At 46.3% G+C, this 16,599-nt stretch overlaps 2 protein-coding genes across 2 annotated transcripts; one reads left to right on the top strand and one right to left on the bottom strand.

Annotated features, from left to right (window-relative positions):
* Positions 1 to 11,481: 11,481 nt before the first annotated feature.
* Positions 11,482 to 12,117, bottom strand: LOC120236866 (histone H2A.J). The gene has a single exon (XM_039239908.1). The coding sequence runs from the start codon at positions 12,039 to 12,041 to the stop codon at positions 11,652 to 11,654; it is 390 nt and encodes a 129-aa protein (XP_039095839.1). The 5' UTR covers positions 12,042 to 12,117; the 3' UTR covers positions 11,482 to 11,651.
* Positions 12,118 to 15,782: 3,665 nt separating this feature from the next.
* On the top strand, positions 15,783 to 16,353 carry LOC120236864 (histone H4). The gene is given in 2 exon segments (XM_039239906.1): positions 15,783 to 15,984; positions 15,987 to 16,353. Coding segments are annotated over 2 exon segments (300 nt in total). The 5' UTR covers positions 15,783 to 15,899; the 3' UTR covers positions 16,202 to 16,353.
* Positions 16,354 to 16,599: the final 246 nt, after the last annotated feature.

The following is a 16,599-nucleotide window of genomic DNA, read 5'->3' as shown; positions in this document are numbered from 1 at the left end:
GGTGTTTTGGGCTTTGTAAGAGCCGTGCAGTCTCTGTCACAACGACTTAATAGTAGTGTGAACCCCGCACCGCAGGCAGGTGGCTGGCCTGTCACACTCCCGACCTCACACAACCACCAGCACGGAGCCAGCAAGATCTGTCCCTTCCTCTTGCAGAGCCATCCCCGTGCCCTCTACTGAGAGAGACTCACATGCTTGCCGAAAGGGAAACATCACTGAATTATCTTTTCTCAGAGCTGGTGCTGAAGTCCGGATGTGAAGCCCAGAGGCAATCAATTCACAACTGGCACCTGTGAGTGTGAAGAAACCCCGGTCTTCTCTGTGTCCACTGTCACGGCCCAGTTACAGAATTATCGGCACCAATTCCTTTGACAAAAACAGGGAGTCTTTCTCAAGCTCCTCCTGGCAGGTCATCAGGGACCGTTAGCTTGTGTGTGCTTGCTCATGATAAAAGTCTCGTTTCGTCATTTTTGCTCTTCGAAAAATCTCAAGAGAGGGGCGCCTGGGTGGCTTAGTCGGTTAAGCGTCCGACTTTCGCTTAGAGCATGAGCTCGCGGTTCGTGGGTTCGAGCCCCGCGTCGGGCTCTGTGCTGACTGCCAGCTCGGAGCCTGGAGCCTGTTTCGGAGTCTGTACCTCCCTCTCTCTCTCTGACCCTCCCCTGCTCACGCTGTCTCTCTCTCTCTCTCTCTCCTAGAAATAAATAAAAATATTAAAAAAAAAAAAATCTCAAGAGAACCCTGGTTGACTGGCAGAGTCCATGTTAGAGGTTTGATATTTATCAAACAAAGCTACGAACTAGGGTTACGGTAAGCAAAAAATGCTCTGAGAAACTCAGGCAGAGAGAGTGGCGTTCACTAAAATCTTCCAACGGCTATTCTACAAATTCCAACCTTTACAGGAAGATTAAACATGGGGCTAGTTCGGGGCGCCCGGGTGGCTCAGTCGGTTAAGCGTCCACCTTCAGCTCCGGTCATGATCTTGCCGTTCATGAGTCCGAGCCCCACATCAGGCTCTGCGCTGACAGCTCGGAGCCTGGAGCCTTCAGATTCTGTGTCTCCCTCTCTCTCTGCCTCTCCTCCTCTCACACTCTGTCTCTCTCTGTCTTTCAATAATAAATAAACGCTAAAAATTTTTTTTAAAAATAAACATGGGGCTAGTTCTGCTCAAGGGACTGAAGCAGAGAATAGGTGTGAGATCCCCCATGCTTCTACCTCTACTACTGGAAGAGACCGGAAGTAGTGGTATATATATTTTTTACAAATGGCAGAACAGGCTAGAATCTGTAAGTTTTATAGACTTCATTTAAGGTCTACTCTTGGGGGAGCTTCAGGAACACAGGGATTTCATCTATTCCGTTTGCTCTTGCTAGCACACTCTGTGTAACGAGGGTTTTGTGAGGGGGTGACCTCTGTCATGCCAAGGGAAGCCCAGTTACATTCTTCCCCTTTGGCAGTGGGTGCCTGCTCACTTCGCACTTGGATTACTAAGAGGGCTGGCCCTCCGGAGCCCCTCTTTCCATGTCTCCACTCTGTTCTATGGCCCCAGGAGACCGAACTGTGGAGACTGCATCAATGGGCTTTTTGGTCTTTCGGCCTTCATTTGGGCTGGCCAATGAGAAGCAAGATATTGGAGGAAGGGAGGAAAGGGAGGTCATGGGAACGATTCCCTGGGCGCCTCCCTGCATGGCTGTCTTGGATTCCATTCTCTTGGCTCTTCCTGTCATGCAGGCCCCTCCACACAACCTTCCACCAGGTCTGGGGAGCACACCTTCCTTGCACTCCATCAACCCTACGGGTGGCAGTGGAGCCCCACCTTCACTAACCCCCTTCCCTGTGGCTTCCCTGCGCGCTGTTCACAACACTGTAAATAATCCCGTTATTATAATTTTCTCAAATCACCGTATTTGGGCCATGCCATCCCTTTCCTGGCAGGATCCGGGTTGATTTAGCTCCTGATTTATTGAATAAATATAAGACGTATTGAATAAATAATATATGAAAGAGGGAGAAGTCTTGGAACACAGATAACCAATGAGTTAATAACATAAAACTCTCAGAGTAGCGTTGGGCACCTGGTAGCTACAGTGTGCATTTGCATTTCAGGACAGGCCATGGCTGTGACCCAGGGGACAGGCCGGCTGCAGGGCGGAACACCGGAGCTGGGAGACACAGGCGGAGACCACCGCGGGCAGAAGGTGAAGAGCACCCAGACTATCACAGAAGTGCGGAGGAGAGGGGCTGAAGGTCTAGTTCAGAGGCAGAAAGCACAGGACTCGATAGTCCAGGTGACCCAGGGGACGAGACAGAAGGAGAAACGAGAGCACCGTCTCTAGCTGAGAGCTTTGGTTGAACGGCAGTGACATTATTCCGAGGACTTGCAAAGGGGGTGGCGCTGCTTTATTAGGCGTAATGGACGCTGAAGAGGAGGAAACGGACGATACGAGCAGAGCGAGCGGCTGACACTTGCAGAACATTCGCAGCAGCAGCAGTCCCTCTGCCTTGTGTGCAGCAGTGTATTCAGTCCTTACTACACCCCAGTGATGGAGCTGCTGTCATTGCTTTCATTTTACAGACGTGTCCACTGAGGATGCCCAGAATGGCTAGATAACCTGCCCAGGATACACAGTGAAGGGAATCAAAATTCAGACCCAGGGAAGGGGTAGTAGAATGAAGGCGACTGGTCTAGTTTGGAACAGGCTCCGGTTGAGACCTCTGAGAGAAAGCCCCATGGACACCTGAAATGCGTGGAGGAAGTATGAAGTTTAGGGGGCAGGTGGGGGATAGAGATTATAACCACTGACGGAGAGACAGGGCAGTACAAAAGGGAAAGAGAAAAGCCACATAGAAAACAGAACATGGGGGCACCGGGGTGGCTCAGTCAGTGAAGCATCCACCTTCGCTTCAGGTAACGATCTCATGGTTTGTGAGTTTGAGCCCCGCATCCAGCTCTGCACTGACAGTCTCCTCTTTGTCTCCTCCTCTCTCTCTCTCTCCAAAAGTAAAATAAAAGTGCTTTTTTTTTAAAAAAAATTTATGTTTTATTTATTTTTGGGAGCAAGAGAGAGCACAAGGTGGGGGCGGGGGGACTGGAAGAGAGAGAGGGAAACACAGAATTGGAAACAGACTCCAGGTTCTGAGCTGTCAGCACAGAGCCCGATGTGGGGCTCGAACCCACGGACCGTGAGATTACGACCTGAGCCAAAGTCAAATGATCAACCGGCTGAGCCACTCAGATGCACCCAAAAACAAAACGCTTTAAAAAAAAAAAAAAAAAGATAAGGAAAATATAAGGTAATGATCATAACAATAGCAGTAATTTACTGAGCCCTTACCACACACACTATTCACTGTGTTATGTATGACAAGGGATAGATATGACTACCTTATTCTTATGCATGAGAAATGGAGGCTGAGCAAGCTTATAAATAAATGCCTATATTTTCATTGGGTTGTGGTTTTTTTTCTGACATGAGTTCAAATAAGAATAACATAGTTATGGGGCGCCTGGGTGACTCAGTCGGTTAAGTGACCCAATTTCGGCTCCCGTCACGATCTCGCAGTTCCTGAATTCGAGCCCTGCTTCGGGCTCTGTGCTGACAGCTCAGAGCCTGGAGCCTGCTTCCAATTCTGTGTCTCCTTCTCTCTCTGCCCCTCCCCCGCTCACACTGTGTCTCTCTCTGTCTCTCAAAATTAAAGAAACATGAAAAAAATTTAAAAAAAGAATAACAGTGATTTCTATTTGGGCTGCACAGGAGCAGGATGTTGGAAGACAGGAGGAAAGTGAGATCATGGCATATACTTAATATTTACATTTAAACATATAAAAGTTATATAAGTATATATAAAGACAATATAAATTTAAAATATCATTATAAGCATTACTTGGGTTATCACATTAAAGAAACCAGAACATTCTCGCCCTATCCGAAGACACACACACAAATATTCAAGATAAACAGCGCCTTGATGAACATGACAAGAGGCTATTGTTAGCGGATCTGGATGTTTGAAGTATACAGATGTGGGACAGAAATACCCATAGACAGTAGCTGCTTCTTTTGCATGGTGCTTGGACACTGCCAACATTTGTCTGGAAATGCCCTTGACCACTTCCACGGCTCAGCAAGCCCTCTTCTGGGGGTCACGTTTTTTCCTTAGCCGCTGAGAAAGGGAAAGGCAGTGCATGACAGCTTCATCATGGGTCTGGACTGTCAGCCAGGCCTTGATGCTGGCCGAGGGGTTGGCCTGAGAGCCACACCATAGCGTTCTGTGGGCCCTAAACCACAGCATGGAACACTAACGGCAGACCAGGCCATTCCGAGCCCGCGAAAAATCAAAACAAAAACAAGACTCTTCTGTTAATTGTGTCTGACCACAAAACCACACGTGTCGGCCAAACCACAAAAATGACCAAACAGGCTGATGTGCATTTGTCAGATTCACCAATTACAGCCGTAGCCTCACTTTATTCCTCGCACCTTATTAGATACATAGACGAAGCTACCAGATCATAGACTTAACTCTACCCGCAACAGCATGCCATCCGGGGGAGAGCCCCTGCATCAGTGAACGCACACCGAAAACTTGTAATAAATCCTTTGTGACATCCTCTTTGGCGAGACACCCCACATTTCCCCATAGCGTGTGTCCCTCAAGCCGCGCAGAGCACAAAAACCCAACTGGTTCAACGACAGGCGTGCTCCTAGCGGTGTTTGGCTTGAGGGCAGAGACCAAAACACAGATTCAGCTAACGCTCCCATTGCTTGGACAAGACTCTTGACTCGGTAACACCACAGACCTCCAAGACCCCTTGTGAGACTCTCTGGATGAGTGGCACTTGCTCAGGGCTGGGAAGCACGTGCATGCAGAAGTGAGCTCTCATATTTTGTTGAAGCTTCCGTGTCGAGTTAATTTTGTGTCCCTTGGAAGAAGAGCTCTTGGAATTTTTTTGGATTTCCCTATCACGTTAGTATCGTTTGATAAAATTATTTTTGGTCCTTTGTTCCTTGCTTTTATTTCATTGTCTGTGGGTTTGCTTTGATATTTTGAGTTGTGCTAAGAGGCAAAGCCCACAGAGCAAGAGTGGACTTTGGCCTGACGAGTCTGTTTCTGAGCTCTTCCCCCAAGGGCTGAGGTGTTCAGGTCTCTTCAGACCAGCGACCCTAGGACAGGCTTTGCTTTCAGTCACCATTCCTAAATCAGATAAAGAGCTCTGTCTTTGTGTCCCCGAGGACTGGTCCATTTAGTTTTGTCTGTCTGGATCTGTGATCAGTGATGCCTGGCCAGTGGCCAAGTTGTGGGAATCAGAAGTTACGCCCACCCCTTTTTTCAAATGTTTACTTATTTTAGAGGAGAGAGATCGAGGGGGAGAGGGGCAGAGGTGTGTGTGTGCGGGAGGAGGGGGTGTTGGGGACAGGATCCGAAGTTGGCTCTGCACTGAGAGCAGAGAGCCCAAGTCGGGGTTCGAACTTGTAAACCGTGAGATCCTGACCTGAGCTGAAATTGAACCCTTAGCCAAGTGAGCCACCCAGGCACCCCAGAAGTTACCCCATTTTTATGAACCATGTTATTTTTCCTAGTTGTCACAATCTAAAACTGCACCTCTTCCAAGCCAACCACTTGCTTCCTTCAGGTTTTCTCATTTTAACAGGAATTTGTACGCCTCTGTCTCTAATAAACACAATTTCACCAGGGATATTTTAGAGTTGCAGTTGCCACTTGGGCTTTGGAAATGAACGAGAGAGTTCATTTGAGAAGTACTTTAAAACAGAAAACAAATAAACCCACATGAGGAAATTGGTTGGTCTGATTTGTCTTTTAAAAAAAGAAGGTAACTTCATATAGGACTTATCCCTCCTTCCTTGTCAATTGGAGTTAAGCAGTACTGGCTTTTTAACTGCATGGCTTGATAAAATTATCAAGGACCTGAGTTTCTATCTAAACGTGAGGTCATTCTCTTTTATGTATGTATACCTTAAAATCTGTTTTTCAGTACCTAAACTTTCTCTCCTGTCTCCTTGTCCAGAAAACAAAATAAAGCTTTACAATAGTAATTTCTTATCTGCCTGAAGCCAGTTGGCTTCCTTTCTTTTCTCTTTTTTGTTTTTGTTTTTGTTCCTCTTATCTCCATTTCCCTCCCTTGGGGAACAAAACATTAGCTGATTAAAGAAAATTTAATTTGTCCAGGTCAAATTTCTCATTTCAAACACTTGCAAATACCTGTGTTACACTAACTCAAAAAGATATATGCCCTCCTACGGTCAGTGCAGTATTTTTACAATAGCTGAGATATGGAAAAAACTCAACTGCCCCTGGACAGATAAAGGGATAAAGAAAACGTGGTACACACACACACACACACACACACGCGCGCGCGCGCACGCACACACACACGCACAGGAATATTATTCGGCTATAAAAAAGAATGAAAATTTGTCATTTGCAACAACATGAATGAACCTAGAGGGTATCATCTAAGTGAACTATATCAGACAGAAAGTCAAATACCGTACGATCTCACATATATAGAGAATAAAAATAAAACCACCCAGCTCATAAATACAGACCATAGATTGCTGGTTGGCAGAGGCAGCGTGGGGGTTGTGGGGGTTGGGCCAAATGCAGAAAGAGAGTCAAAAGGTAAAAACTTCCAGTTATAACATAATTAAGTCATCAAGATGTAATATATAGCATGATGATTAGAGTTCAGAATACTGTATTGCATATGTTGAAAGTTGCTAAGAGTAAATCTCAAAGGTTCTTATCACAAGAAAAAAATTGTAACCTTGTGTGGTGACAGTTGTTAACTAGATATAAATATTGAATCATTATACACCTGAAAATTATATGGCAATTATAAGAATAACTATAACTTTCTACAACTGATATTTATAAGCATTATATATTTCCTTAAGAAAGTAAATAAATTAAATAAGTAGTTTGATGAATTGATAAGTTACCACAGTTTCTGTACCTTCTTTAAGATTAAAACTTAAAACTTCAGTTAAAATGAAAACATATAAAAAAAAAACCAATTCAACTAAATGGAATGATAATAAAGGACATATTATTAAAGGGTTCTTTCCCAACATTCTTCCCAGATTTTTAAACAAATGCTCTCTGTCCAACTTCAGCTCAGGTCACGATCTCACAGCTTGTGGGTTCGAGCCCCGCATCGACAAGCCTGTGCTGTCCGCACAGAGCCTGGAGCCTGCTTCAGATTCTGTGTCTCTGTCTCTCTCTGCCCCTCTCTTGCTCATGATCTGTCTCTCTCTCTCGGAAACAAATAACCATTAAAAAATGTTTTTAAACAAATGCTCTTGCTGTCACCAGATACACCCTGAATTTCTGTCTGTGCAAAGTGAGAATGCATAGGGTAAAAATGCATATCCATTCCAACGCCATTAGTAAGCTGAGTCAGCCTGTCCACATGTCCTGTGTGGGAGAACGTAATAACTTTTAAAGAACATTTTCTAATTATATGGCAAGGTCTAAGCAAATTAGAGGTGTCCCGGAGTTCAGGGATGCAAGCTGTGTGAAATCTCCATCCTTCGACAGCCTGTCTCATTGGGCCATGTCCTTCCTTCTCGGTATCTCCTCTCCTTCTGCCAGGCGATTAGATCTCATAGATCCCCACATGCCGTTCAGCTGTGGCTGTTTTCTGTACAGCCACTTATGCATCTACACATATATTCTGTGCATGTATATTCCCTCTGGATGATTGTAGCCACTGACCATTTTTAGGTATGATTTCTAAATTCTCATCTCCAGGCCAGATCTTCTTCCCTAGACTCACATCCAATTGTCTTTTGACTCCCCTGTCTTGGTGTGTGCTTCCTCTCTGCCTGGAACACCCAATCATGTCAGGTTAACTCACACACCTAGACACCCAGGCTGAGTGATACAGGTACCTCTGTTCCCTGTTACTGAAATACCCTGGGCATCTCCCTTTTTTTGCATGTAGCCTGTTATACTGTAATCATCTTTATTACCTTATAGTCATTTTTCTGAACAGCTGGTTATCAATCATGGGTTTAAGACATAATATATATGCAATAAGTTGTTGAACAAACAGGTTCCATTTTTAATCTGCGTGGGTGTACTTAAGCCATTAATTCCTAAATAAGTTGTCTTTGGGAGGGGGGGGAGAATGCAAATTAAGATTTTAATCTGAATGGCTAACAAGCTTTAACCATTTCTTACTCTCTTTCCTGTTACAGGTTGAGTTGTGGATGTCTTGTAATTAGTAAAACAGCCACTAAACTTGTTTTTATGGCTTGTTATCAGGAAAGTCACAGGATTGCTAAAATGCGGTTTTTCTATTTCCGTAGCTCCCACAATTATTGCAATCACTCTAAATCCAGTTGCACATAGACGGAATAATTACTATTCGCTGAGCTTGTTTCTACATGGGAAAATTCTGCGCTCTCATTCACATTAACTCAATGACTCCTCTGCAAAATCCACTAATATAAACTCAACTATTATGCCCACTTAATAAATAAAACTGAGGTTTAAAGAAATTGGGTAACATTTCCAAAATCACCTAACTAGTACGGAGCAGAGTAGATTTGAACTTAAGTCTTGTTTCACACAGCTGGAGTCCTTGAGCACCTTGGTATATGACCTTTCAAGGGCATTTGTGGAGAGTACATACAGTAGGCCAGTCACTACCAATTACAAGGACAGACTAAACCTTTTAATTCCAGGCAGACAAAACTAAACAGACCAGTTCTGAGAGAAACAAAAACAAGACTAGTCCCACAGGAAAAACAAAGCACAAATCCTACCTAAGTCACAGCCTGCCACATGAATGACTTATCTAGGCAGGAAAGAGTGTGTGTGTCTATAAATACAACTATGGATTATAAATGTACTAAAAAATCAGAATTCTGGTCCCACCTGTTCTGTCCTAAGTCATCGTCTATGCAGTCTAGTGATTGAAGAAATATTGGCCTTTGCAACTAACAATTTTATATTGGCAAGAACTATTTGTTCATTGAAGATCACAGGCTGAATTGGTTTTGCAGGAACTATGTATTTTTAACAGCCAATAAATTATTCAGATTTTTAAAAACCCCGAAAACAGAAATGGTGAGGGGCACCTGGGTGGCTCAGACTGTTAAGCATCGGACCCTTGATTTCGGCTCAGGTCATATCTCACACTGGGTGTGGAGCCTACTCAAGTTTCTCTCTCCCTCTCCTTCTGCCCCTTCCCTGCTGAAGCGCAGGTATGTGTGCTCTCTCTCATAGATAGACAGATAGATCGATGGATGGATCGATCGATGGATAGATAGATGATAGATAGATAGATAGATAGATAGATACTCAGATGAATGACAATTGGTGAGAGACCGATTGAACCTTGCAGCAAGGGAAGTATTTGAGGGAAACAGAATCCGTGGGGCAGTGGAGGGGTGCGGGGAAGGGGGGTAGTCATTGTACTTTCTAGCTTGCCCATTTTGCTCTTCATGTAACAGGGTTAGACAGATTCCTATGAATCTTCAGGGAGACAGGAAAAACAACTTTTTTCTAATAAATGTCCTGGTGGCCCATGTTCTTGTTCTGTCACCATTTTGGTAATAACCTTTCAGATGCCTCAAATCTTCTATGAAATTTAGACTTAAATGCCAAAACCGGCATGGGGTATATACACACTTTATATAGTCCTCCACTGCTTACCATGTCCCCAAAGTGGTAACACTGAGAGCTATCCTAACAATTGTGTGCTAAAAAACCAATTCAAACCAAACCAAACCAATCCTGTTATGGTTATACCCTAACCTCTAAGGGTAAGCCCAGATCTTGTAGGAAAGCGTACGTCTTTTAATTTATTCAGCACCTAATAAGTGCCTCATACGTATTGTAAATGAACTATCCCAGTCCTTAAAATTGGTATTATGACTGTTTTACACATGAAGAAGCCTTCTGGATGGAAGGTGGGAGTGGAGTAAATAGCTGTGGACATGTTAGCACCTGCCCATGGTAACTTTGGGGTCTATTCTGGAGAATCAGAGGGCAATAATCTGCCTCCTGACAGAGGCGTGTGTAGCCTGATCTTTGTGCACCTCAGAGATGACCATGTCGGAGAAGTAATCCCAACTTTCACTCCACAAGCAGCAGAGAGACACGAATATTAATGGAAGCTGAAGGGGAACGCTTTTTCCGGTATTAACTTATCTGTTCACTGTTCTGTGTTCAGTTACGAAGAACACGAAGGAAGCTCCCAGAGAGAGTGGAAATCTAGGTGTCCTCATTCATAGCTGTACTCCCAACACCTGGTATTGAGCATGACCTACTGAAAAGCTCAATAAGTGTTGGGAAAAAAATAAAGTCCACTGGGATAATGGGCCACCCACTATCAAGAATGAAGTACTTTTTTTTTTTTTTTTTTAAAGGAAGACGGCAACTCTGGCTCATAGCAAAGAGAACTCCAAAGACGTAAAATCTGAACTGGGATCCTACTTGCGGGCCCTGTGGGCCAGTTAGAAGCTTGCAGAAAAGGGTGGGATGGAAAGGTCAGGTGAGGGCGGAAGGGGAGGGCTAGGGTTTAAACTTTTAAACGTGGATTCCTGATCTGAAATGTGCTTCTTCCTGCACGGAAGTCATTTACCCTTACATTCTCACACATCTCATGTTTATTTAAAGCACTGCTGTACAATTAAGCAATGCAACCCCTAGAAGACTGTGGGAATACGGGCATGACTCCAGGCCAGTGGGGGAACCTAAAAGACTTCAAGCAGGTTATTTGGTGTTAGGAAGCAAAAGCAAACGGATTACATTTCCAAAGGAGTGTAAATTGGCGGAGACAAGGCCGTCATGAGAAAATCATTTTAAGCATAAGTAACTCATGACTAAAGACACTGCACAGTTATGCAAGAGGAGTGTCAGGGGAACAAATTTACTCATGACTCATGCTTCTGTATTACACATCTTACTGGATGTTTCCTTCATTTTGAAGAAATGTGAACATAAGTGCGTATATAAAAATACCTGATATCCAAAACGTGAAAACACAACAGCTATTAGGCCAAGAAAAATCTTGTTGACACGGTGTCATCAGAACCACTCTTCCAAGACTGAAAGTTACTCCCTCTTTCGAAAAGTATAGCCAGGGAGCCAACTTCCTGCTAGACACACCAGCTAGCCCCGACCGCGTCTACAGAATTGTGTCCGCCTGAACAGCCCAGACAAGACAGAAGAGCGAAGGCCCTGGGAAAGATTTAAAATAATCCAAACGCACCCTACTCTGCCTCTTTTGCATTAAAGGCGAGTAGGGACAGAGCCCAACTCTGCGCCCTTTCCAAGCCAGTGGGTCCCTCCTGGACTCCTTTCTCCGCCCACAAAACGCCTTGAGGGTGCGGACCAAAGCAGCCCACGAAGCGGCAGAAGCCAACCCACCAGTACCTGCTCCAGAGGCCTCCCGGTTGCCCCCCCGGGTCATCTGGAAGGTTCCCCCAGACGACATATCTCTCTCCACCACACGATTTCCATCGACTTTATTGGCCCTGGACTTGGCGGGCCCCTTGCCACCCACCTCCCCACTAAATCGCGCCAGCCTTCCGGGACACCGAGTGTATTGAAAAATAATGCGGGCGGCTATGAAAAGAGCCTCTGCCGGGGAAGCCAGCTCCCCCGGGGCGGCCTCAGGATCACTTGCTCTTCGCCTTCTGACTCTCCGTCTTCTTGGGCAGCAGCACGGCCTGGATGTTGGGCAGGACGCCGCCCTGAGCAATGGTGACCTTCCCCAGCAGCTTGTTGAGCTCCTCGTCGTTGCGGATGGCGAGCTGCAGGTGGCGCGGGATGATGCGCGTCTTCTTGTTGTCGCGGGCGGCGTTGCCCGCCAGCTCCAGGATCTCGGCCGTCAGGTACTCCAACACCGCCGCCAGGTAGACGGGCGCGCCGGCGCCTACTCGCTCCGCGTAGTTCCCTTTGCGCAGCAGGCGGTGCACTCGGCCGACCGGGAACTGGAGGCCCGCGCGGGAGGACCGAGATTTGGCCTTTGCCCGCACTTTGCCGCCCTGCTTTCCGCGACCAGACATGTTTCCCTCTCGCTGAAAACTCCTGCGAGCGGCGCACGCAGCCACCCGGCTCCCGGTAAGTAAACGCGAAGCGCCACACCGGAAGTGCCGCTAAGGCTTCGTCCCGGCCCTCGGCGACGGCTTCTCATTGGGCGCGGCGACATCCTCGGCTCTGTTGACCAATGACAGGCAGGCTCCGCTTCCAACCAGAGCTCCCAGCAGGGACGCCGCCTTCATCGGCTCTCTCCAATCCAAAGCGCAAGCTCCTAGTCCTCATTTACATAACCCCTCTTCCGAGCGCGCAGGACCCGACGGCTCTGCGTTTGGGGCCTCCGTTGAATTCATTGGGTCCTGAGGTTTCAACGTCCAAGTTCGCTCCAGGGCCAAGAACGTCTTAAGAATTAAGGAACCGTGATTAGGAACTGAAAAATCTGGGAAGAGCTACTCTGTCTACAAGTACGAAGCGCTGCAGCAAGAAATGCTTAAAGCCAGCGAGGACGCGTGGTGAACCCAACTTTGCTGTGCCCCGTAGGTGGATTTTCTCTCCCTTTACAGCATCCCAGCCAGCTAGTTGTCTGACTCCAAAACCCGCGGCTGTGGGCAACAGTGCCCCCCTGCCTGCCATTTTTTTTTTAAAAACAAGCACCTTGTCTCCTGCAGATCCAGATGTGTCTGCAGTGTGGGGAGCTGGCTCCAAAAGATGCCTCGGACTGAACTGGCCATCAGAAATTAGGTTTCGGGTTTTGTTTTGTTTTTTTTTAATTTTTAATGTTTATTTTATTTTTGAGAGGGAGAGAGAGTGTGTGTGTGAGAGCAGAGGAGGGGCGGAGAGAGGGAGTCACAGAATTAAAGCAGGCTCTAGGCTTATGTGTCAGCACAGGGCCCCAGGAGGGGGCTGGAACCCACAACCCGTGAGATCATGACCTGAGCTGAAGTTGGATGCTTAACCAACTGAGCCGCCCAGGCGCCGGGGCCATCTGAAATTTCTTTTCTTTTCTTTTTTTTTTTTTTTTTAACGTTTTATTTATTTCTAGGAGAGAGAGAGAGACAGCGTGAGCAGGGGAGGGTCAGAGAGAGAGGGAGTCACAGACTGAAACAGGCTTCGGGCTCTGAGCTGGCAGTCAGCACAGAGCCCGACGCGGGGCTCGAACCCACGAACCGCGAGATCATGACCCAAGCGAAAGTCGGACGCTCAACCGACGAAGCCACCCGGGCTCCCCAGCCATCTGAAATTTCTTAATCAGACCAGATGACGCTGGACTCCCTGCACAATTCTGCTGTTCACAGGCTGCCAACCTTCGCTTCTAGGGGCTGGGAAACTAGAGTGCTAGACTAGACGCGAATGCTTTCTTCGGTAACAAGCTCGCGTAGCCAAAATCTAACATCTCTTGCCTTTCTGGTTATGAGCCTGAAAAGAGTCTCTGGATTCCATGGAGAGGCCGCAGGAGCAGCTCAGTTTCCTAAGCACAAAATCTTGGCCCTGGCTTGCTCCTTATTCATCACTGCACTGCTGATCACGCTCTCCACGGAGACTCTGGTCGCATAACACATTCTGGTGGCACTTGGTAGTTCCTTTTCCCAGCCCTCTGCTGCCCATGCGGTGCTCAAGTCTTGTAAAGACTAAAGGAAGAACGGTAGCAACTGTCCTTACCTAAATTGCAGAGCCATTGCATTTGGAACAAAATAACTTTTTTTTTAAAATAAGAAACTATCTTTTAATAATTCACTGATGTAATTTAACAATCATACAATTATACTGCTATTTGTTTTAAATACATTAAGATAAGCAACATTTTATGTGGATTATAGTATCCATTTAAAAATAAAACAAATTTCCTCCCACCATCCTAAAGATTTGATTTCAGTGAAATCACCTTTTTATTTATTTCTGTATGTGTCTTTAGTGCCTAGAACAATGATTAACTTCTATATACATAGCAGGCATTCAATAAATATCTTTGAAGTTGAGAAGCAGTATACTGTTACAAGTAAGTCAGTCATCCTGGAGCCAGACTGTCTTGGTCCAAATCCTGTAGTTATCCCAAAGTGTTTGAAGGTTAAATATGTTAGTAAGCATCCAGTAACAGATAAACCGAATAAATCAACATAGAAATCTCTGATGCATTATTAACATGTTTTTGATATGAGTTTTACAAATTTTACTTAAATTTTTGCCTATATCAAGGGAAATTTTTAACAATTGTTTTTTCCTCTTGTCAGCAGGTGGATTTCTAACTTGAAAATATTCTAACCTTGACTTTTTAGTCTTAATACAAGTTAATCAACTAATTTACCATTATAAGAATCTCGATCTCTTCAAGATGGATAGACTTTTCTTTCTCTCTGTCAAGGATTAAAATCATGCGGTACAATATGACTATTCAGGATTTTTTGCAACCCTACTAACAGTATTCTGAGAGCTTTTTAAATTTATCATTAACAGTAAAAGTATTTTTCTGTGTTATGCAGATGGGTAAGGATAAACTTTAAGCATTTAGACATACAGAAATATTTACTATAAAGCTTTTTCTAGAAAGGCTTATCTTGAAAGACTTGGGAGAGGGAGTATAATTTACTACAACATTCCTTTTCCAGGTGTTAAGTGCCTGGGAAACAGTTATGAATCATCCTCAGAATACTGCTGCCTTTTATTGCAATGAAACCTTTTGGGAGGACAGAGTCCTGTATCTTAGAGCAGTGACACTACTGGAAGTTTTATTTTGTTCAGGGATTCTCTTAAGAAAAAGATTGAGAACCTCCTGATGAGCGATTTGCAGTACAAATCACTCTTTCAAGCTAAGATCCAGGCCTCTATTATTTTTAGAACTTGGAATTTTTAAGTACAAGATGTGAGAACTCGAATTTGAATGAAATAAGAAGAAATGTACGATGTTCCCAGGAATCGTTATTTGGCTGAAAAGCAAAAGTGCGCCGGGTTCGGGAAGGGGGCAGGAGAGGCAGCATAATCTGCAAAGGGCACACAAGCAGTGGTAAGGAAAAGTCCGGGGAAGGGGCTAGAGGGGGTAAGATTAGATTTTTTTGAAAGAATTTTAATTTTTTTAAATGTTTTATTTATTTCTAGGAGAGAGAGAGAGAGAGAGAGACAGCGTGAGCAGGGGTGGGTCAGAGAGAGAGGGAGTCACAGACTGAAACAGGCTCCAGGCTCTGAGCCGGCAGTCAGCACAGAGCCCGACGCGGGGCTCGAACCCACGAACCGCGAGATCATGACCCGAGCGAAAGTCGGACGCTTAACCGATTTGGAAAGAATTTTAATTTTAATTAAAAAAGAATTTTAATTCTTTCTTTGCAGGGGTCATAAAAGAAAAAAAGAAGTATTAAAACACCTCCTCTGCCTCCTACTAGTGACTTAAAAAGATCCACAGATGAAGAGGTGTAAAGCCAATTGCTTTGAAATCTAACAAGACATAATGCATTCCCAGCTACTATTTATTTTTCGTATTAGTCTGGGAATTGTATTATTAAAGGAAGTATTCCTTTCGAAAAATAAATAGAAACCGCGCGCGAGACTGGGGGTAGTGGGGAAGGAGGAGGGGAGAGGAACCAGCGCGCATGAGATCCGGCCTATTTTTATTCAAGCGTTGAGAAAACGAAACACCACCGAGTCTTTCCTCGAGTTTATAGTACAAATAACAAAAAGTTTTCCCAAGAAAGAAAGTCAGTCTCGTTCTGCTTACAGCTCCCTCCCGTATCACGGGAAGGTGGGGGGCGGGGGGGGGGGTCCCTTCGCAGCAAGTGGCTCCGCCCACTTGCTCGAGGTTTTCAAACAGGTCCGCCGCCAGGCAACATAAGGATTGGTCTACGCTCCGGTAGCCACTAGCCTCTCGCTCTTCGGAGTTGAGTGCTTTCTACGCCGGGAGGATGTCCGGTCGCGGGAAAGGCGGCAAAGGGCTGGGGAAGGGAGGCGCCAAGCGCCACCGGGAGGTCTTGCGGGACAACATCCAGGGCTGGCCCGCCGCGGGGGCGTCAAGCGCCTTTCTGGGCTCACCTACGAGGAGACGCGCGGGGTGCTCGAGGTGTTCCTGGAGAACGTGATCCGCGACGCCGTGACGTACACGGAGCACGCCAAGCGGAAGGCCGTCACGGCCATGGACGTGGTGTACGCGCTGAAGCGCCAGGGCCGCACCTTGTACGGCTTCGGCGGCTTGTCTGCGGGTCCCTAACGGCCCTTCTAAGGGCCCCCAGGACGTCAAGGAAAGAGCGAACGCTCGGCGTTCACTGTGCGCATGTGGCGTGTAGACGCGGGTCGGCGCGTTAGCGACGCCCAGCCCTGCGCCGTGGAGCTGCCTGTCCCGGCGGGTGGCTAGCGGCGGGCTTCGGGCGTCCGGGGAGGGCTGTGCGCGGCAGCGCTTGGGCGGGGGGCCCGCTCCGCTCGCCGCGGACGGTCTGCACAGCGCGTGGGGGAAGGAGGCGTCTTCACCGCAGAAGAAGCACGTTTTAGACGCGGTGGTTGGCTTCTAAGCAGCCGGGGGGGGGGGCGCTCTCTGTCCCTGAGCCTATATACAGGCTCCTATGCAAATTAGGGCTAGTTGCCGCTGTCTCCGATTGGGCCGGAGGGCCA

The sequence above is a fragment of the Hyaena hyaena genome, unplaced genomic scaffold (assembly GCF_003009895.1).
Source record: "Hyaena hyaena isolate Hyena2069 unplaced genomic scaffold, ASM300989v1 scaffold_164, whole genome shotgun sequence".
NCBI lineage: Eukaryota > Metazoa > Chordata > Mammalia > Carnivora > Hyaenidae > Hyaena > Hyaena hyaena.
Note: the sequence above shows the minus strand (reverse complement) of the source record. Positions and strands in the feature narration are given on the sequence as shown.